We start from the raw sequence: 22,898 nt of genomic DNA, 5'->3' as shown, positions 1-22,898 counted from the left end.
ATCTTTTTATATTAAAATAATTATTATTATATTGAACTCTCCCAAAGTCGTATGGATTATTTTCGTTTCTTTATTTAACAACCACACTCCGAACAAACCTTATTCCTTATACAGCGAGCGGTTCAGTTGCGGCGTTCGTTCCGGCTCCGCGAAGATCTCACTCGTCACACGTCTCGTTCAAAACAACAAAACGAACGGTGAGAATTAAATTTATTTAAGTCTTTTTAGAAAACACTGGAAAAAGTCATAATACAATTCCAAAAAAAAAGAGATAAAACATTTGGACACACATTTTTTAAATTGAACGTGTGAGAATTTGTTGTGATTTGATTACGTCGTTCGAAACGACTTATTTTTATGATTTGTTATTTAAAAAGGAAACGTTTCGATTGTATTAATATTAAAATATTTAATTTTGTATATCATATCATATCTTCTTCTAATCTATAATTATATCTAATCTATAATTTGGAAAGAGACTTTGTATGTAAATATCCTTGGTCGTCGTCGTCGTCGTCCGTAGATCGGTGACGTCATCGAACACGTGATTCGATTTTTTTTTTTTTTCGATCCATGGGCGCCGATTTGTTTTATTCGTTTCGCGAGTAGTTTCATGGGGCCCCGCCAGGGGCGCCACAAGGGGCGCAGCCCCGTGGGGCGCAGCCTTATGGGGCGCTGTCTTATGGGGCGCCGCCTTATGGGGCGCTGCCTTATGGGGCGCCGCCTTATGGGGCGCCGCCTTATGGGGCGCCGCCTTATGGAGCTTAGCCCCATGGGGCCCCGAAGGGGGCGCAGCCTCATGGGGCGAAGCCCCATGGGGCGCAGCCTTATGAGGCGAAGCCCTAAACGGCAACTGATCATGGGGGCGAAGCCCTTGACGGCATTTAATCATGGGGGCGCGGAGGGGCGAAGCCCTAAAAGGCATTAGCTAAGGGTGGCGAAGCCCTAAACGGCAATTAATCTTGGGGGCGTGGGGGGCGAAGCCCTAAAAGGCATTAACTAGGGGGGGCGAAGCCCTAGACGGCATTTAATCATGGGGGTGCGGAGGGGCGAAGCCCTAAACGGCAATTAATCTTGGGGGCGCGGGGGGCGAAGCCCTAAAAGGCATTAACTAAGGGGGGCGAAGCCCTAGACGGCTTTGAATCATGGGGGCGCGGAGGGGCGAAGCCCTAAAAGGCAACTGATCATGGGGGCGAAGCCCTAAACGGCAATTGCTCATGGGGCGTGGAGGGGCGAAGCCCTAGAAGGCAAAGGCTCAGGGGGGTGCCGAGGGCGAAGCCCTAGAAGGCAAAAAAAAAAAATTGATTTTTTTTTTTTTTTTTTTTTTAAATTTTTTTTTTGATTTTTTTTTTATTTTTTTTTTAATTTTTTTTTTTATTTTTTTTTAATTTTTTTTTTTATTTTTTTTTTAAATTTTTAAATTTTTTTTTTTTTTTTAATTAAATTAGCTTAGTCATGTTTAAGCGGTTTATATTATAAACACTGAGCGAAGCCGGGTAATACAGCTAGTAATCTATAATTTGGAAAGAGACTTTGTATATATATATGTATGTATGTATCCTTCGTTCGTTGGTTCGTCGTCCGTAGATCGGTGACGTCATCGGGCACGTGATTCGTTTTTTTTTTTTTTCGATTCATAGGCGCCGATTTGTTTATTTTCGATTCAATGGATTCACCCCCGCGGGGGCGCAAGGGGTGTAGTCTCATGGGGCCCCGCCAGGGGCGCCACAAGGGGCGCAGCCCCATGGGGCTCCGAAGGGGCCGCAGCCTTATGGGGCCCCGATGGGGGCGCAGCCTTATGGGGCGCTGCCTTATGGGGCGCAGCCTTATGGGGCGCAACCTTATAGAGCTCAGCCGCATGGGGCGCAGGGGGGCGCCGCCTCATGGAGCGCAGGGGGGCGCAACCTCATGCGACGCAGTCTTATGGGGCTCAGCCGCATGGGGCCCTGAAGGGGGCGCAGCCTCATGGGGCGAAGCCCTAAACGGCAACTGATCATGGGGGCGAAGCCATAGACGGCATTTAATCATGGGGGCGCGGAGGGGCGAAGCCCTAAAAAGCATTAACTAAGGGGGGCGAAGCCCTAGACGGCATTCAATCATGGGGGCGCGGAGGGGCGAAGCCCTAAAAGGCAAAAACTAAAAGGGGCGAAGCCCTAGACGGCATTTAATCATGGGGGCGCAGAAGGGCGAAGCCCTTAAATGCATCAGCTAAGGGGGGCGAAGCCCTAAATGGCAAAGGCTCAGGGGCCTTTTTTTTGATTTTTTTTTAATTTTATTTTAAGCGGTTTATATTATAAATACTGAGCGAAGCCGGGTAATACAGCTAGTATATGTATATGCATCGAGCACGAAAAATACTCACATTTCACTTGATCATAATTTGAATTGTCCGTTATCAATCAATATATGTGTGTATAGTAAGAAAACGTTACCTGGACGCACAGCTTGACTACTGTGTAATATATATATATATATATATATATATATATATATATATATATATATATATATATATATATATATATATATATATATATATATATATATATATATATATATATATATATATATATATATATATATATAAATATATATATATATATATATATATATATATATATATATATATATATATATATATATATATATATATATATATATTACGAATAAATCGTTATTTTAAGCCTTTTTCATTTCATGAAATACTTGTGTGTGTGTATTGTTATATTATTCTTATATATAATACTTTTCACATCAAAATACATTCAGTTATTTAAATAATTAACTAAGTATTTTTGCAGATGATATATTTGGTGACAATAGATTTTGACTTCAATGTCCACATTTATCTTATACATAAATTTAATTCAAAACATTTATATTTTTTTTTTTTGCAAATATGCATACATATTAAAACATGTGACAGATAGAAAAAATTAGTGGGAGTAATGAATGCTTTTTTCAGCCCGTTTTGACCGAAATTTTGGTCGAAAAACGTCAAGTGGTTTTATTAATTGCGTTAAAATCAACGTGAAATAGCTATTCTCTTAAAAATACAAATCCTTAAAAGTCTACACACGTATATATGTGAAAATTTTAATATTATTACATACATGACAAATGTTCAAATCCCTCGTAAAATTTTAAAATTCCTTTTTTTTAATTGAAAAATGAATAAAAGGTATAGAAAAGTATACATAATTGACAATTTTCTAAAGTTCATTTTTTTTAAATACACCAAAAATAGTTTATAAATTTAAATTGGCATCGTCTTTAAATATAGACGTAATAATTTGGAAATGCCATTTTTTTTTTTAATTTTTTTTTCTTTTAAATATATTTTTTGTATACACTTGCTTACTTACTAACACGAATAAAAGCAGAACTTTCAAAGTCTCGAAAGCTCGCAAAATTACATATATTATTTAAAATTAAGTATACATAAAATAAGTGCTTTACATATAAATATAATTAATTTAATTACAACTTCAACACTCTGATTTTAACATATCGCTTTTTTATTCGAGTAATTTCATCAAAATTGTTGGATAGAATTGACTAGAATTACTCGAATTCAATGGATAGATCAAAATCCTGTGAATAATATTGATCTATCCATTGAAACAAAAAGCTTCTATTAATTAATTCTATTTTTTTTTTTTACAATAAATAAATTAATTTCCGCTATCGGATTATATATAACAATAATATGAACAAAGAAAAAATATTTGTATTATAATAATTCCAAATACAATTTAGATGCTCTCATTTATCTATGATATAATTTAAAAATATTAAATTTTAATAATAAGTGGCTTTTTACTTGCCATTATAATAGATTAAGATTATACATTTAACATCTTTAATTATATATTATACTCGTGTGTATGTGTTTTTATGTGTATTGTATGTGTATTATATACGAATAAAAAATATAGACAACCGTACAATCTAAATAATTTTCATATATATGTATGTGTGTACATATATATGCATATATTTAAACATGGGTTATATTTACTTATACTTGAATATTTTTAAATTGCCTGTAATATGCACTTCAATATATATATGTGAGTATACATTTAAAACATTTTTAAAAATGGATCTTAAACACTATGCGTGACACCTCAGCCATGAGACACGCACTATAAACTATGAATAAAATTTACACATTTTGAAACATTCAATAATTTTTTTTTTTTATATATATTAATAATTTATTTAAAACATTAAGACTTATCTATAGTCAAGATTTTTCAAAGCCGGGTGTATACATATATTTTTGTATAGATATACTTGTATAAAGAATCACAGAAGTGTATGATATTACAGAACGGAATACAATATCTCTCTTTTTATTTTTTTGCTTATTTATTTATTGATCTAACAAGTGATGAAGACTGTGCGAAGTGACTGAATACAAATAATTATATATGTATGTATATTAATATAGTATAATTTTACCCAGGGTTACCATATGCGGTCGTCTTCTCTATGTGGAAAACAGCCTCTTTTTACTGAGGCCTTGAATTTCCATATGGCTGGTATGGCAATTAAGGCTATTATATATAGTGCATTTCGGACAATAAATTGAAAATGTTCACAAAATAACTACATATACATATTTGCAGAGGAAGCTCTTAAATTTAAAAACAGCTGGGGCATAATCAGACCAAAGCCAAAAATACATTCAGTTCATTTTACCTAAAAAACGAATTAAACATATTTTTAGTAAAAAATTATCGACTTCGTTCATTATGTATTCTGAAAAAACATGCAATGATAAAATTGTGACATTTTAATTGACAATTAAACAGGGGCGGCTCGTCTTTGTAGGCTACGAGGCAACAGCCCTTCCTATATAGCACAAATGCGTACTATATTTTCCGTCCATATGGGCCGTGGGACTGCAGACTTTCCAGTTGGTGCATATGCATGATATTTTTGTCTGCATTTGATAAACCGGTACTTCAGCCTGAGCAACTGCAGTTCCGTTAATCTCTCTACAGCCTCACCCCCTTTGAATTCTAACGAACCGCCGCTGCATCTAAAGCATACCGTTCAAAATTTTGTTTAGTGCCACTCGCAAGTGACAGGTGAGATGATTTATTATATTTTTTGGTTAGGAGAAAGATTTGTGGGTCAGTGCACCAGTTGTTCCTAAATAGGGGCTCTGCCGCCACTGCATGTTCTATAAGATGTCATTTAATAAGATGTTAGTTTAGACGTTTGGACACCCAACAGTTGTATCTGTGTAGGTATGTGAACATTTTTTAGACAATATGTGGGTATATGAAAGACCTTGACCTGGACATTTAATAGTATATGAAACTGTATTTAAAAAACAATGAGTAAGGGCTCTGAACTATATAAATCTAAAATCCATATGGATTGGTTGTTGTCTTTTCTGGCCAGGTTATGGTAACCCCATTACATCAAATTTATATGTATGTATTATATAATAAAATTTTTTTAATACTAAATATGCTAAATTCAATCAATCAGTTAATCATATGTGTGCGTGCGTGTAAGTCTGTCTGAATTGTATCCTTTTAATTTTTTTTAGGGTTGGAGGAGGAGGCCGATTGTTGTTGTGCGGGAATAGCCGGTGCCGGTTCGTCCAAGAACAGCGGATTCTTCACTTCCATCTCTCCGGTCTGAAAACAATTCGGATGTAATATACGCTTGAACTGTGTGTGTGTGTGTGTTTTTTTTGCCATCGCTTCAGTGCAACAACTTACCGTAGCAAATCCAGGGCATTCGTATACGGTATAGTCGCCTTCGTCGTTTTCATCCTCGGACTCGGCATCGGAGACGGATCCGTTGCGCTCAGCCACACCACCACGGCTACACAGATTAAGGTATGATCAGATATATAGGTTTTTCATTCCAAATTGACCTTGTTTCATTTGAAATTAACCCTGTTTCATTTGAAATTAAACCTTTTCCATTTAAAATTGACCCTTTTTCATTCAAAATTGACACTGAAAAGGGGTCAATTTGAAATTAAATGCAAAAGGGTCAATTTGGAATGAAAAATCTGTATACAAAATATATTTCAATTGTATGAAGTTATAATTTTTTTTGTATATACAAATTTTACATACAAATTAAATACAAATTTACAAAATTACATACAAATTTTGTATATACAAATTTTACAAATTGTTGGAAAAAAATGAATGATTTATTTTGAATTCGAATTTTATTTTATAATAATTATTTTAGTTGTGAAAAATATTTGGCATATTAGGAATAATTCTAAAAGACAAAATTTAAAAAGTAGAGTACTTGTTCATTATTAAGGTTCAGTTTTCGCTCTAGAAAGTGCTTCGACAATATATCAACAGATGTCTCAATTGATAAAATCTATTCGCGCGAGTTTCCAACAGTGACATTTATACACATGTGTGTATGTATATACGTTTCAATATTATTATTATCATATTTATCGCATGCTTGATAGCATTTTATTAGATGATAAAATAGTAGAAGTAGTAAATAATTATTTATATTTAGGTCCGGTAGTAAAGAAGAAGAAATAAAGAGAAGTATGATATTAGGATGGAGTGCGGTGTTTAATGGCGATTTGGACGAATGAGTGCGGTGTTTAAATCAAAAATGCCACTCTGCCTGAAGAAAAAGATCTTCAAATCAATGTGTTTTGCTATCAATATCCATTCGATCAAGCGTCCGTTCGGCCAAGTGTCCGTCGGCGCAATGTCAATTCGGCCAATCGTCCGTCGGCCAAGTGTCCATTCGGCTAAAAGTCCGTCAACCGATGACGTATGGATGTGAAACTTTGAACGACATTGAACGCCAAGTTGTTACACAAAGTCCAATGCACTCAAAGAAGTATGGAACGTTGTATGCTTGACATTGCGAGGAAAGACAATAAACGGAATACGTGGGTGAGAAGTATGAAAAGAGTAGTGGTTATAGCAATTAAAATTTTCATTCAGCCAATATCCGTCGGTCTAATATTCGATCTACCAAGTGTCCGTTCGACCAAATTTCCGTCAGTGCAATGTCAATTCGGCCAAACGTCAGTCGGCAAAGTGTCCATTTGGCTAATAGTCCGTCAACCGATGACGCATGGATGCGAAACTTGGGCATTAAACGCCAGAATGCTGCTTAAAGTCCAGTGCACTAAAAGAAGTGTGAAGCGCTGTATGCTTGGCATAACGGAATAGGTAGGTTAGAAGTTAGTCAAAGGTATGTTAGTCAAAGGCGGGCCACGCGGCTAGAAGAATGGACGAACGGTGGACAAAAGAAGTGCTAGAATGGTACCCGAAAGAATGCAAAAGGGTAAAAGGAAGACCGCAGGGAAGATGGGTAGACGAAATTAGGAAAATCTGTAGGGTGAGATGGATGAGAGTTACGCAAAACATAGTCGAGTGGAATCGTGTTGGAGAGGCCACGCAGCTAGAAGAACGGGTTATATATGGACGAAAGAAGTGCTCGAATTTTACCCGAGATAATGTGAAAGGGTGCAAGAAAGGTCAAAGGGGAGATGGGAGGATGAAATCAGAAAAGTATGTGGGGTGAGATGGATGAGAGTTGCGCAAAACAGAGACGAGTGGAAGCGTGCTGGAGAGGCCTTCGTCCAGCAGTGGATGGTGAATGGCTGTAGATGATATACGCTTCATGACGTTCGTGCATTTTTCACTTATTTACATATGTAATAATGGCGTCCGTGAACGGATAGAATGAATGTGGGACTTTATCAAATGGGGAAATGAGCGGAGACGAGGAACTAACCGAAACTTTATGGACTCCAGCTGGACTATTCTTCAAGCATATGTATATGCAGTGCCGGCCTTAAACCCAATGGCGCCCTCGGGCAATTTTTTCCAAACACCCTTAGAAAAAAATTTCGCCTTTGGCGCTCTAATCTTAAATTTTGCATGGCTTTTGGCGCTCTAATTTTAAATTTTAAAGCGCATTTGGCGCATCGAGCGGCGCCCTCGGGCGCCGCCCGACCCAGCCCCCCCCTAAAACCGGCACTGTGCATATGTATATCACGGTTCGGTGATTACTGGTCACAAATTACTCGTCACAAAGTCACTAAAATCTCTATAACGGAACATCTGGCAGCCGAAAAGTCCATCATACTAACGATAACTATCATAGTAACGAGAACTTGAGTGCCAAATATTTTGTATTCGCGATTTTCATGAAAAAAATTGTCTTTGTGACCACCCCAATGTGACGTATAGTCCAATTACCGTATATCACATGTGTTAGTTTCCAAACGTGAAAAACGCGCGCGAATATCGATTTCAGCACTTGAGACATCTGTTGATACATGGTCGAAGCTTGATGTCGCAGCGAAGCGTAATAATTGGTTTTCGAGAGCGAAACCTAAGCCTTAATAATGAACAAGTACCAAACATTGTTTTTGAAAAGTATATTTGCGAGATTGACAAGTTAGGGTAGTAAATTGAAACCCTACTATGGACACATACAGGATTTTTATTTTATAATTTACCTACTCAATATTGCTTTTGAATTATTAATCTTCCGACTCTATTTCAAATTCTACACATTTCTAAATTCTAGTTTAGGTCTGGATTTAGTGAAGCTACGAACCTTTCCTAGCCTAAATACATAAATACATATATATCCTAACTTAACTTTACCAAAATAAATAACCCAATAGAACCCACCCCTCAAATGAAAGTATTACAAATTTATATACGTATAGCCTAACCTAACCTGAACACATAGCCTAATGGAACCTAACCCTCAAATGGAATAATTTACAAATATATACATATGTATGTTAGTAAATAAGTAAATATAAAACCTAAAATAAATAAAACACCAAAACTAACCTAACCTAATTCCCAAATACCAGGTAAATAAATTATTCACACGCAATGGCATATACATATATGTTATAAGTATGTAAGTAATACAATATTATTTTAATTCATTTATGGTTGTATTGCTCTTTAAACGCACTTATTCATACGATAAATACATACATATATGTATATATATATATATATATATATATACATATATATGTATGTACAGTGAAGATAACAGTTTGATTAATATGTTTTTTTTTTTGTAGATAAATCGCTTTGCATAATATTATTCCAATGAATATACAGATATAATGACATTATAGAGGAATAGACAATTTTTATATTAAAAAAAATCAATAAACGCATAAAAAATATGTATATGTTTTTTCAAAACTAATGGTTTTATGACTTTATATATATACATATATACATACCTTTGTTTCAATTCTGTTGTGAAATTAAAAATAAATGCGCCGCCTGCAAAATTTTTTGAACATATTTGCTATTTGAAAATTTTCATAAAAAGCAAATTTTATTATAACATCCATCTATCACCATGACAAATTAATACGCCATTAAAAGTGTAATAAATGAATTTCTTAAACCGCATTAAAAATTGATTTTATTCGAAATGTATATAAAAAAAATACGCCGCATTCGATAATTTTTTTTTTTTGTAAAAAAGTCAGGTAACTAAATTTTATTAATAAAAATCATGATGTTATTTATCGCTCAACTGAAAACTAAACGAACTAATACATAGATGAATACTTGTTCATATTCGCAATGCAAATCCACATTTTACCATTTGATACCAACAAATTTGACATACTTTTTATCACCATAATCTAGTCCAACGTTTTGTTTTTCACTTTTTTTTTTCAAATTTCAACCAGATAAGCAATCCCAGTTAATTGAACTGTTATAATTAAACACCGGATTTGTTCCATTGTTGTAAATCCTTTGTAAAAAAGGTTCGGCAAACCTTTAACAATGCATTTATAACCTTTGAACAATACGCGGCACCTTCTGGGTCCGGTGTCTAGTTATAATATTCTAGCCGGCGATGCCCGGTGATGCCTGGCGTTACTCAGATGGGTGAAAGTTAAAGAAAAAACCTTCAAATGGTCGAAGTTAAAGTACTATGAAATATATACACACTATACCAAAGTCGAAAGCTATGGTTTTGCATTACGAACAAACAAAAATATAAACATTATTTTATATACAAAAAAAAAAAACAGGCATACACAGCATTATATGAAACATTATAATCGCAAACAATTGCAAAGTATATAGTTAATAAAGTGCGACAAGTTTAATTTGGTGGTGTATATAAGATTTATTTTCTTTTTTCCGAAACGATTCTAACCTCTCCATAGCAATTATCTGCTGCTTTTGATGCTGATAATGATACATCTGTGCCGAATGAGCCAATTGGCGATCTCCAGAAGGTGTCACCTCTGGATTGGGTCCAGTCACTCCATATGCTGGATACTCCACGTCGTTCGCGGCCTTCGACTTCTTGCGCATCCTGAAACAATGGTTGGGTCAGCAAGATCAGACCTCAAGGCATGGAAGCGACTATAGTGGATGTTTCTAGAACTTTTCGTGACTAACGTGTACCATCCTACGATAAAAGCTGTAACGGCGACCGTGACAGCAGCTCCGATTCCAGCGATCATAGCAAAGAGGTATACATTGGAGTCCTGATAATATCCTGGATTGTTCTTCAGAGCTTGCTGGATCACGTATTGATGACGATGGGATGTTGGAACCAACGAGGTCGGAATGTCCCGCTCTATATTCAACCGAGTGATGGTCGGACCCCTTGAAATACATATATAAGCACATTTACTTTGAGTTCTATAATGATTTGGTTACTTTGGTTGATTCAACTTCTTTTTAATCGTAGACGTAGACACACATTCATTCATCATTTCGAGCGTATTAGCGATCCAGCGCTATCGTGACAAAAAATGGGTTGACCATTGTCTATTACAATTAAATACAATGCTAGAGAGCAAAAAAAAATGATGAACCCATTTTTTGTCTAAATAGCACCGGGTCGCGCCGAGCCTTAATGATGAGTAAGCTTCAGCGCGACCCTGCGCCGTATAAATTGTTCATTTTTATTGGTGAACCTTTTTATTTTGCTCTCTAGCTTTGTAGTTTGCCCTCTTTCCTGGAAAATAGCCCCAAAACTCCCACGCTCCACCGCCGAAGACTGCTGATGACCGCTATAGGAGTCATACGTAAAATGCCAGTATCTAGAGTGGCGTGACTCACTGTGCAAATAAAACATTTCAGGTGTGATTCACTATTAAAAAACAAAAGTTCAGGTGCCAATTGACATATTTGGTCACTTCAATACGTCTTATATTATATATATATTTACTAGTGTTGTGGCCGATGAAATATCATCATAAGTTATTAAATCAAAAAAAAAAAAAAAAAAAAATGTGTCGGTCCTGTGTTCGATCTGCACGCGCTCGTATTTTTTTGAATGCTCGACCTTTTTGTATTAATACGCGCGCGCGCCATTAAATTAACTTTAAAATAAAAATAACTATAACAAAATTGCTTTATTTTAATATGTGTATCAACTCCTTGCACAACACCACTTGGTCGTAATTTCTTACCGTTGTGAATTGGATTCCGATCCAACTTCAGCTGGATATATCATTTTGTTGATCTTGGTAGCGGCCAAATTTGGATTCTGCCTATGTTGGCGAGGCTCTTCAAAAGCATTCTCATATTCTTGAGGATCGTTAGCATCTCCAGAGCTTCTCTCGTCATAGTAGTTGACGTCTTTCTCTTCCAAATCAAATCGAGAGCGGAGTTTTTCGTTGACAGCACGCTTCAACTCTACATAAAAACGTAAAAAATGACACTTTGGATTATATATATACATACATAGGTACATGCTATGTATGTGGATTGATCCAAATAAGATGATTTAATGGTCACGCCTTTAATGGTTTTTGCAAATTTAGACAACAAAAAAAAAAGACCGCACCAAAGTACATATATGCATGTTTGTGTGTATACAGCAAGGACGATGCTGTTGAAACATATTGATTTTTTTAGCGTTATATTACGCACATTGCGTCATTTGATTCCGAAAGGATAACAAAATCGATTTCGAAAGGCCGATTACAATTGCAACCTGTATAATGGGATAGGCATCTGCATGCAATCAATCATTTATGTACAAACAAATATAACTCGATTATTCAACTTCGGGCCGGTATGTTGACGGGTATTGATACGTAATTAGGTATGCAGTATATAATACGTATAGTAGTTTTGGGTCCTCGTCGGAATAATTTGCTTCAGGATCCAAACGGGGACGATTTTAGCATTTAGTTTACAAAAGTGACTCCTCTTTGGAATTGTGGTGGCTATTAAATATATATATATATATATATATATATATATATATATATATATATATATATATATATATATATATATATATATATAGCAAAGATTTAAATATTATCTTGTAGTGGAACCATTGATGTATAATACACTAGATCCGCCCTTACGTTTTATACTGGTCTCCCTTTTGGCGCATGCAAAATACATGGCGCATGCACAGTTTCTCTCAGTGGGTAGGTAAGTACCGCTGCGTCGTAGGGAAAAAAACCCAACTTCCCCGCTAGTTAAACCCCCCCGCACCCCTCAGTTAGTGAAGACAAGATCTCCGACCAAAATCACACGTCAGGGCCCATCTAGTGTATTATACATCAATGAGTGGAACTGATCTAGCATGAGTTTTACGAAAAATGTATGTAGATGTTATCGTATTCACCTCACACTCGACCCGCGACGGCCAGTTACATTTCGTTTCAGTTTCGCATTGCATTTTGGACAAGAAATACAACATTGCTCGTGCGTATAATTTGATTTCAATTTTTTGTTAGTTTTGAGTTTGTGTTTCGTGTTTTGAAATACATATATTCATAAATAAAATTTTAATATAAAATACGTAAGTTTCTGATATTATTAATTTATTTACAGAATACTTATATATTTTATATTAATGGAAATTTATATTTTTTAGACGGTAAAAGTAATTGTCAACGCCATGTTCTGGACTTTCATTGGCTGCTGTGTGAGTTATCTATTAGTAGTACCTATTCATTATTATTAAAGAGCGGACCTACTTTGCGCAATTCATTGTTAATTGTTCGTCGTGCTTTGTTCATTTTTATGATGAACCTTTTTTATGCTGTCTAGCTTTGTAGTTTGCCCTGTTTCCTGGAAAATAGACCGAAAACGCCCTGTTTCCTGGAAAAAGCACGCTTCCGGTCCTACATCTAATTATTATAGGTACCTGTACAGTGGGTCTACCCCACGGGATCGAATTAGAAATGCACGAAAAACCAAATATCGGAAGGCAAAGATCGAAAATCGAAAGATCAAAAAAAAAGGGAGCATGGTAAACGGTACATACTCGCGTGCATCCTCACTTAATTTGCGCGATCAGGATACAACAGGAACAAGAGGAACAGGCTTTTCCTCCCGTATTAATGTGCGCACGCAGAATACGGGAGGAAAAGCCTGTTCCTCTTGTTCCTGTTGTATCCTGCTCGCGCAAATTAAGTGAGGATGTACCGTTTACCATGCACCCTTTTTTTATCTTTCGATTTTCGATCTTTGCTTACCGATATTTGGTTTTTCATGCATTTCTAATTCGATCCCGTGAGTTGCACCCCTGTACAGTATACCAACAACAAGACATTTACCAATTTATATAAATTATATGTTACGTATAAAAGCCGATATTTTACGTATAAATACAATATTTTTATTTTTATAATTTGAATTCAAAAATATGCTTAGTTCAAAAGGCGTCAATTTTCGTTTTAAAGGCGTAATAATTATATCGGTAAATGTCTTGTTGTTGGTAAACTGTATATGTACGTATAATAATGTATACATAGGTACGTGTAATAATTGCGCACTGTTTTAATCACGGCACGGCAATACTCGAGTACTCTCACAATTAGAGGTAGGATAGTCCCAGTGTTATCGATTGTTCCATTGTTGTAAATCTTTTGTAAAAAAGGTTCGGCAAACCTTTAACAATGCATTTACAAACTTTGGACAAGACGCGGCACCTTCTGGGTCCGGTGACTACTCACAATAGCCAATGACAAGCGAACCGAGAAGGTTCGCTTCGTCCGTAAACTCGGCTTTTACTGAAATATAATATTATATTAACAATGATGGATACGACAATGTTCGGAATTGAGCTTTGCGAAATATTCACATTAAAGCGATAGAAGTCCGCATAGAATTTTCACCTCAAAAACATGTATTTACGTGTGTATTATTATTTCTAAAAAAAAACTGAAATCTTTTACGGGTGGAAAAAGTTATTTTCGGCACTGAATACATATTCGTGTATATTTCAGAAAAGGTCGACTAAAAATCCCGAGTAGAATAAGGTAGTGGGTGTATGTATGTAGGTAAATAAAACACTTGTATGACTCACCGGCCTTGTTGTCGGTGGCGCTGGGTACCTGTTGATAGTACCTGGGATCAACAGGTGGCACCGCGAATGGCGTCTTTGTCTCCGGGCCCTCTTGACGTTTCATATTGTAATAAAACTCAGGCTCTTCGGAATACCCCTGCCGATCTGATGGAGATTTGTTCTCGCGAAAGAACAGTTTATTCTTGGTGTTCAAGTGTCTCTTGAAGTCTCGGGCAGGGGCTGGGACCGGGGCTGGGGCTGGGTTCGGGTCAGGGGGTGAATGCTCGTCCAACGGGGGCGCAGACCCTTTTTCCTGCGGCTGAGTCCCATAATAAGGAGGCATCTGACCCCCTTCATACTCCACGTCCTTGGCGTCGAAAGGTAAGTACTCTCCGCTTTTAAACAGCTCCTTCAGCTCTTGCATTGTGTATTCGTCAGACGGGCCACCTATGTCTGAAACAAAGGCAAACTTTAAATGTCAAAGGAAAATTGCTACAACTTACAATTCATTCATTCACAAGAGCCAACCACCAGGCAGACAATTGTGCGATCGCTATTTAAATATCTCAGGTGTCTTCGACCGAGGCGCGGCGAGTGGCCATCTACATAAGTGCTCGCCACGTGGGCTCTTTTCAGGCGTGAACCTTTTTTTCAACTTATAAATAGAGGTAGGACCAGAAGTGTGCTTTTTCCAGGACGTTACAAGGCGTTATGGGTCTATTTTCCAGGAAATAGAGTAAACTACTAAGCTAGAGTGCAAAAAAAAAGGTTCATCATAAAAATGAACAATGCACGGCGAACAATAAACAAAAACGGCACGCTTCCGGTCCTACCATTACTTATAAAGGACGAATACCAGTCAAAAAATCGACAGTGTTCTCGCATCTTTTAAAAATAAATAGCTGCAATGTATACTTGTGGTATACTAGTTGTTTTACCCGGCTTCGCTCAGTATTTGCAATATAAACTGCGTGAACATGGCGAATCTAATAGTAAATATTCATTTGTTTTTTTATTAAATTTATTTGAATTGAAAAAAATATAATATTCAACCAATTGAATTGTCGGCATAAAAACTCTGTTTTGTTTACGAAGCTCCCAACCAACATTACATATTTTCTTACATACTTACAAAGTCGTTTTCTAAATTATATATTAGATTAGTACCGGCTATGCCCGTTCATTGTGACTATTTTTGTATGGAAATAATGTTAGATAAATACTTTAATCTAAAGGGCGTCATTTGGGGGGGGGGTCAGCCCCCCCCCCCCCCCGGGGTTTGAACGAGACTATCCACGTTGTTTAATGTATTATTATGAATTTGAATTAAAATACTAAACCGACAAAAATATAAAATTGAAATTCTTTAGAACACTGTCAGGTATAAGCACGTCGATTTTTCCCAGAAAAAAAATGTTATCTCGCAAATATATTTTGTTTTGTTGTTTGTCTTGCTTTGAAAGATTTAAATATTAATATTAAAATAATTTTAAAGGATAAACAAGTTTTAAAGAGAACCCAAAATCTAGAGGCTGAATTTGGTCGTAACACACATGTTTAACAGCATTATAATACATATAAACATTTTGTCATTCATTATATAATATATCTATTAGTGTAGTAAAACTACATATGAAATAAAATTAGAGCCTATAATGCAAATGATATAAGATATAGTGCGAAGAAGATAAAGTTATAGACCTTTAAACAATTGAAATCTGACAAAACGAGTGGGGGGCGGAAAGTCAAACAAACAATGCTACCGGCCCTTGGAAACGAGTCAGCTGTCACTGTGTCCAAAATTTTAGAATTTTTAAACATGTCTATGTATATTTCACTATCAACTATGTAATTAGAAACAATTAAAAACTCTATCGGGGGGCCAAACCTCTCAAAACGGCAAAGTTTCAAAGCGATCGGAAGAGTTTTAGGAGGTTTGTCCAAAACAATGTGAAAGTAAAACGAATTAAAACCTTGTAAAAATAATACTCTCAAAGGAGTCGAATAGTTAAAAAAAAAGTAAATAGTAAAAAAGGAAAAGACGAATCTTATCTATTCTAATATTAAATACGAAAATATTTACATTGTTATTGGTTTATTTTGTTACTATAATATTTTATATAGAAAACCCCGGTCAATTGCATCTATAGAAAAAATAGGGCAATAGAATAATACTGGAAGAATGAACTACGCCTAAAAAGAGCCCGCGTGGCGACCACTGATCTACACGCTCGACGTTAAATGTTCGGGCGAATGCTTGATAATGCTAGAATATAATCCGTATTTCTTAAATGGGTTCGTATTAATTATTTATTTATTGTGTATTGTATTTATTAACGTTTCACGTTTCTCAATTCGTAGTACATAATGATGAAAAATATATAACACGTTTGTGTACGCACACACCGACCTAACCTAGTTTAAAGTTTTTCGGGTATGAACTGTTTGAAGGAGGCTTCTTTCGTCGAATGATGCCATATATAAAAATAAACGTAATGAAATGGGACGTCTGAAGTGGTTATTCAATTAATTACAAGTTAGTGAAGCTATTTAAGGATACGTGGCCTCGCCCATCACGTAACACGAAACTCTCCTCGTCTAAACGTGTCTATATATTTTTCAGCAGGTTCGTTTCTTACATAAGGAATTTTATGGACGTTTATAAATAATTAGTAGCCGAATCACCAGGCGCTAATCAGGAGGGTGAGAATTAAAGGTAGACTGTTAAAAAAAATGTCGTAGTAGTAATAACGTAGTACTATGAAATAGTATTCCAAATTATCTTCTTCGCCACCTCTCGACCAATAGCATTTCGTATATACCTATATGTCACAGTGAAAATATATTTTCAGTAACGTTTCAGTGAAATCATAACCATTTACATTTTCAGGGTTGGTTTTATTCATTTAAGATTATATTGCTAGCTTTGGTATTATTTAAGGGTTAGGATAGGTTAGGTTAAGTAAGGTTTGGCTCTATTCATTTAAGATTGGGCTGTTAGGGTTAAATTTATAGAGTTAAACGTTGTAAATTCATTGTTTGATACATTTTCACTGCTTGAATTTGCGAAAATATATTTTCACTTGAAATATGCTTTCACTGTAATATATACAATAGAACAGAGCATCGCAACGTGAGTGCCGCAGCACACGTAGAAGTGTATAGAAGGTTACGTGGCTCTGCAATAGAATATTGTACGTACGAAATGCTATTGGTTGATGTGAGGTAAAATGGACAGCACAGGGCCGCGCCTAGGAGACCAGTCACCCGTGTGCAAATTTAAATCGGCCACTCTTTCATTTTATTAGCATTTGTATAAGTCATTTTAATAAAAAAAAAACTAATTGTGTGAGAAATATAGTGTTGAAAATTTTTTATCATATTAAAAATAACCTGAAAATCAGACAGCAAACCAAAACGTTTAGCTCTGAACAGGACCAGACGACAAGAAACACTGGACGTTTCAAGTTCATTCATGAAAATATAGTGTTTTTACCGCCAATCCTACATTCTTTCGATGACCAACCAATACATCCTTGAAGAAATACATCTGGCAGTTGCAAAGATAATAGAAAATAAAAGACTTTATAGCTCTGTGCGGACCGAAGCTATACCTGCCATCCCGAATTATAGTTGTAACTTGCAACAGCAATCCAAAAGTATACAACAAGACAAGCAGTTAAATGCATTTTAAAAAGTACGATGTCTTGTTTCGTATTTTTTAAGGTATATATCATTTTTCGACTCATTACTTTTGGCCGCCTATGTGCGTTGCACACATTTGTACATATGGTAGGCGCGACCCTGGGGCATTATATGCGTTTTCCCTAAGTGCCTTCACAGAGCGGATTGTGGCAACATGACTTTTGATAGAATTTGAATAGAATAAATGGATTCTAGCAGTAAAAAACTTGATATAATATTTAGTATAAGACGTGTCACAAGGCGCATATTTGTATTGTGAAATGTGAAATGTCTTATATTAAAATATTTCATCATTATCATTTGCACGTGTCGAACTCCCATTGCTATACTGACTAAATAATAACCAACTATCAAAAGGAAACAATTAAATTCAGATAACTCAACGAACAGTTTGCCCTTAATTGGCAATTTAATATTTGAATAGACAGTCTGCGAGTCTTGCAAATAAATATTTAATTGAAGGTATCGACAAACGGGGTACAAACTTTATTTTGTTTGCCAAATACAAAAGAAATAACAAGTTCGCTCTGTGTTTTACCAACGAGAAATATATTATGTACATACGTGAACTTTTGCGTCGTTAGTAAATGGCAAAAGTTTTGCTCCGAACAGTTTCATTTTTTATTCATTCTTGTAAAATCGAATTAGGTGTAATCGAATCGAATCGTAATCGAATGAATAGTATAAAATAAGTGTAATAAATGAAAAAAACAGGACGGCTGAAGCAGAGCCGCCATTCCAAGGTGGATATCATGTAGCGCGGCGCGTACTGAATTCTCGCATCTATGACGCACGTCTACAAGGGGCTTCCCGTGAAAATAAGCTTTTATTTCGTAATGGCATTATTCGAATCATAGCGGTTTTGATGAGGAATACATAATAAGAATAATAATTAACCAGCAGCGTGGACTAGTGGTTAGCATATTATACTTTCAAGCAGAGTGGTAACGGTTCGATTCCCACTAGGACTTTGGTTTATGACTCCAAGTCGATCGTTTCCTATCAGAGTTTGCCAATTTTTCTGATTTTCATTGAAACGGTTCCCGTAAATTGACATCTCCTTTTAAATCTCTCTTGCAAATCTCAAGTTATTCAACGTCTTAAGATTCGACAATTTCTGTAAAAAACGGCACAAATCCCTCCGTAGATGTTACTGTGGATGTTGTTTGTATGAATTCGCATTGTATAAAATGCTTGTATTGTTTGTATTATTCTATTGTATCTGTATTGTAGACTCGTCGCTTTGGAGCGATCCGTAAAGGCGAATTTACGTACATTTTCGATTGAAATAAAATATAAGGACTCTGCATTCAGTATATTTGGAGAAATAAAATCACTCGCTTTCCATCACAAAGCGACAAGTGCTAGTAAAAAATCACATAATAAATATAAAAAAATGAAATAAATAATTGCAGCATTTTATTTAGCAAACCTTCCTAGCTATGTAGTTCTACTTTACTCAGATGTTTCATACTATCTGAAGAAACTCGTAAATGACTATTCATTTTATTATTTTTGTATCAGCTGTAAGTTTCTGTTAAAAATGTTAAAACAAATAAATAAATAATTACAATTTATAGAATTTGCTAGTTCTGTTGAATAGTGAAAAAAATCATCTGTATGCAGTAATTAAAGTTCGAATGTATTCGAGGCTTGAAATTGCAAGACTTTGTTTTATCTGGTTCAATATGGTTCATGAAATATGGCACTCGACGCTATTCATAACTCAATTTTAAATAATCATATTACACCAGTCTATATAACGGGAATACGTAATATTGAATTAATAAACCGTTCGACGTTCCTTATAAATTTTAAAGCAGAGAGTTTCGTGCTTGAGCATCCGAGCAATATTCAATTACTACACTGGAGATATTATATAATGTAACTAGGCTATCGTGCCATTATAGAGTCGATTGAATTACCTCAGTGCCTTCGTGGACACCTGTTATATCCGGATATTGAAAATGTCAGGTTGCAACCAGCAAACATTAATCAGTAACGAGATAGGAGGGAGTGGGGATTGAGGTGAAGGATTGAAAGCCTTATATTGAACTGTTCACCTGTTGACGTTTTGACCTAAATTTCTTCTATTTTAGTATATTTTATTTCTGACGATCAGATTCATGACAATGGTAAACTATTTTGATTAAAGCCACAATTCGGGTATACCTACTATGTCGCTATGATTTAGCAATATCCTATTGGGACGGGGAAAATTGCCAATGAGACGCATTCATAACTAGAGCAACGGAATTTGAAGGGGCTGTTTATTGTTCAAAGATTGTAAATGCATTGTTAAGAGGGCTGTACACCCGAAACCTTAATTTTGTTACCGTTCCTTTCTTCGATATATATATTGAGTGTATGTATATATTGAGTGAATGCGACAATATATATCAATATATATATATTGAGTGAATGCGACAGTTGCGCTTCGACCAGATAAAACGTATTTTAAATTGACAAAATCGAGGTTTCGTATTCTACTATTTTCTTCTCCAAAACTGGACCAATTTTTAAAAAAAAATTCATCATCGGTATGAGAAAGATACTTTCTGTGCATCTATCGGCGTATTTTTTTTTAAATCGACCGTTAAATAAGCACGCTGGACTCGTTTCGTGGGTGTAAAAAAGAGGCGATTTTATAGATGTTTGGCGACTCCTAGCTCATATAAAAAATAATTAATCAAAAAATAAAACGATAGAAGCACCCCAATGGTGGATATCCATAGCATATTAAAAAATAATTTCTCTAGTTCCATAATTGAGGAAGGGAGAAGTATAGTATGGACAAGGCGCTACTGTCCAGCCCTCTTAAAGGTTTGCCGAACCTTTTTTACAAAGCATTTACAACAATTGAACAATAGGCGGCACGTTTCCGGCCGCTTCAGATTCCGAGCTCTATTGATAATACATTATAAAAATTTAATATAACAATATCTAATAACACTGAACTAAAAATATTGTTGCGTAGGGGTGGGTGGAGGATCCAAATGAAAGGCCAAAGTCGCTTCACACCATTTATTGGGTGATTAACATTGAAGTAGAATGGGTAGAAGCGCTCTTAGCTTCCAAAAATGTTGCTACAAAAACTCCGTGTGAACGGAGATTTCGGCTGTTTTGCCCAGTTGATTGTTAAACTCTGTAGCAGTAGGCTCTACTAGTGAAATTGTGTGGTAGTATTAGTTCGACAAAGTCCGAACATATGTATGTGCCCGTGCGTCCCTGAACGTCAAGGGACGATAAGGGACGATCACTTCCACGAATTTTTTTTCCTCACTCTTTTGTCTCTCTTCTGACATTCCGTCTCTCTCTTCGATGGCTCGCTTTTAAGCGATACTTTTGTTAGGAATGACTATTCTATACATTAACTTCAATGGTGATTAAGGATAGCCGTCGATAATGCCTTCATATGGCCTAAGTACCTGCTTATAAAGGGCAGGTCGCTCACTGCATCTTCATCGACGCGTTTGTTTACCTATTGTTACAGTCACCTAACTTTCTGCCAAACTAACATCATCTCTTTGTACCTTTAGTTTCATGCAATATTTCAGCTTTGCAAATAACCACACCACACCCGTCCGCAAATAAGTTGTATATACATACGTCGATGAAGAATTTCAAACAAAACTTTCAAAGCAACCTATTCTCGAATAACAACCACTTTCCACTTTAAAGACGACTATCTCAAATTCGTTGTAAATTTCGATGACACTTGGCATTTAATGCGCTACCTTTCACGCTTCGTCTCGTCTTCAATACACACGCTCCTTTTGTTTTTCTCGGCTATTGTTTCGCAACGTGGAACGAAAACAACACCTGAACTCCTTTGTGATGACGACTTTTCGTCTTTCACATTCAAATCCGCAAATTCGCAATGCATTTTGTCGAGATGACGTGTGCCTTTGTGCGAGTTTGCATTTGCAATGTTTATCTAATTAAACGCATACAGCGCACGTCAATCGTGCGGGGCCATTTTACGCCATCGGAAAGTTGATAATGTGAATAATTGAGGAGACGGTAAATGTATCACATACGTATGTACATATCTTCATATATGTATGTATATGTGGGGTTCACGCGATACCACAATTTGAATTTCGCTAAGGGGTTAAGGATTAACGTCACTCTCCTTCGAGCCCGCATTGATTCTTTGAACTATGTATGTATGTTGAATATTTAAGCAATAAGCAATAGCCTGCCCGCATTTCTACTATTAAAAAATGCAAGACTTTGAAGCTTGAAATTGCACTTTACAAACACGGTGACGATTTCATAATGCAGGTTGGGGCGGCAAAAATCCGACGATTAATGTCTTCAAACTGACTACATGTCGCCTATTAACAATTTATTGTGCAAACCGTTCGATTTCTTGACCAATTACAAAGTTTCTCGTAGACGTACAATTAGTCTGCCGATAGAGTGCGCTGGTATTCATGCATTATTAAATGACTAACCGAACGTTTCAATGCAATTACAAACACTCCATTTGATAAAGAGAAGAAAAATCCTCTTGGGTAGCTTGGTATCCGGACACGTATCCCCTGCAGACATACCAATTAACATTATTAGCCGTGCAAATAGCTCCCGGTATCCCGTGCAAATAGCTCGCGGATAAAAATGGTTTTAAAATAGTAATTGTTTAAAATGGTTCAGAGACGAAATATTACTTTTCTTATAGATCTATGCCCAGTGAACACGAATCTGGTAATAAAAAATGTTGATTGGCTCGAGATTCGGAGATATAATATACGTATGTGTTTTTTAAATCGCGTGATTTTTCTATATCTTCGTGTTGTTCGGTCGATGTATCAAAATCTGTCAATTTACTGTTCAAAATGAATATTGGAATTTATAGCCGAGTATTTTATCTTTCATTTGTAGTA

The 22,898-nt window shown here is 35.9% G+C and overlaps 1 protein-coding gene across 2 annotated transcripts in view; it reads right to left on the bottom strand.

The window, feature by feature from the left end:
- Positions 1 to 4,226: 4,226 nt before the first annotated feature.
- LOC143922985 (uncharacterized) overlaps positions 4,227 to 22,898 on the bottom strand; it is a 36,132-nt gene continuing 17,460 nt past the window's right edge. The window contains exons 2-7 of one of the 2 annotated variants that reach the window (XM_077446455.1): positions 14,326 to 14,757; positions 11,462 to 11,687; positions 10,440 to 10,649; positions 10,192 to 10,353; positions 5,745 to 5,850; positions 4,227 to 5,660 (exon numbers count right to left, since the gene is read on the bottom strand). In XM_077446455.1, coding sequence (XP_077302581.1) covers positions 5,556 to 5,660; positions 5,745 to 5,850; positions 10,192 to 10,353; positions 10,440 to 10,649; positions 11,462 to 11,687; positions 14,326 to 14,757 — 1,241 coding nt within the window. In that variant the 3' untranslated portion in view covers positions 4,227 to 5,555. The remainder of the gene's footprint in view (positions 5,661 to 5,744; positions 5,851 to 10,191; positions 10,354 to 10,439; positions 10,650 to 11,461; positions 11,688 to 14,325; positions 14,758 to 22,898) is intronic. The other variant, XM_077446456.1, reaches the window with a different exon arrangement.

The sequence above is a fragment of the Arctopsyche grandis genome, chromosome 2 (assembly GCF_051622035.1).
Source record: "Arctopsyche grandis isolate Sample6627 chromosome 2, ASM5162203v2, whole genome shotgun sequence".
Lineage (NCBI taxonomy): Eukaryota > Metazoa > Arthropoda > Insecta > Trichoptera > Hydropsychidae > Arctopsyche > Arctopsyche grandis.
The sequence above is the reverse complement of the archived record's forward strand: the minus strand, read 5'-3'. Positions and strand labels throughout refer to the sequence as shown.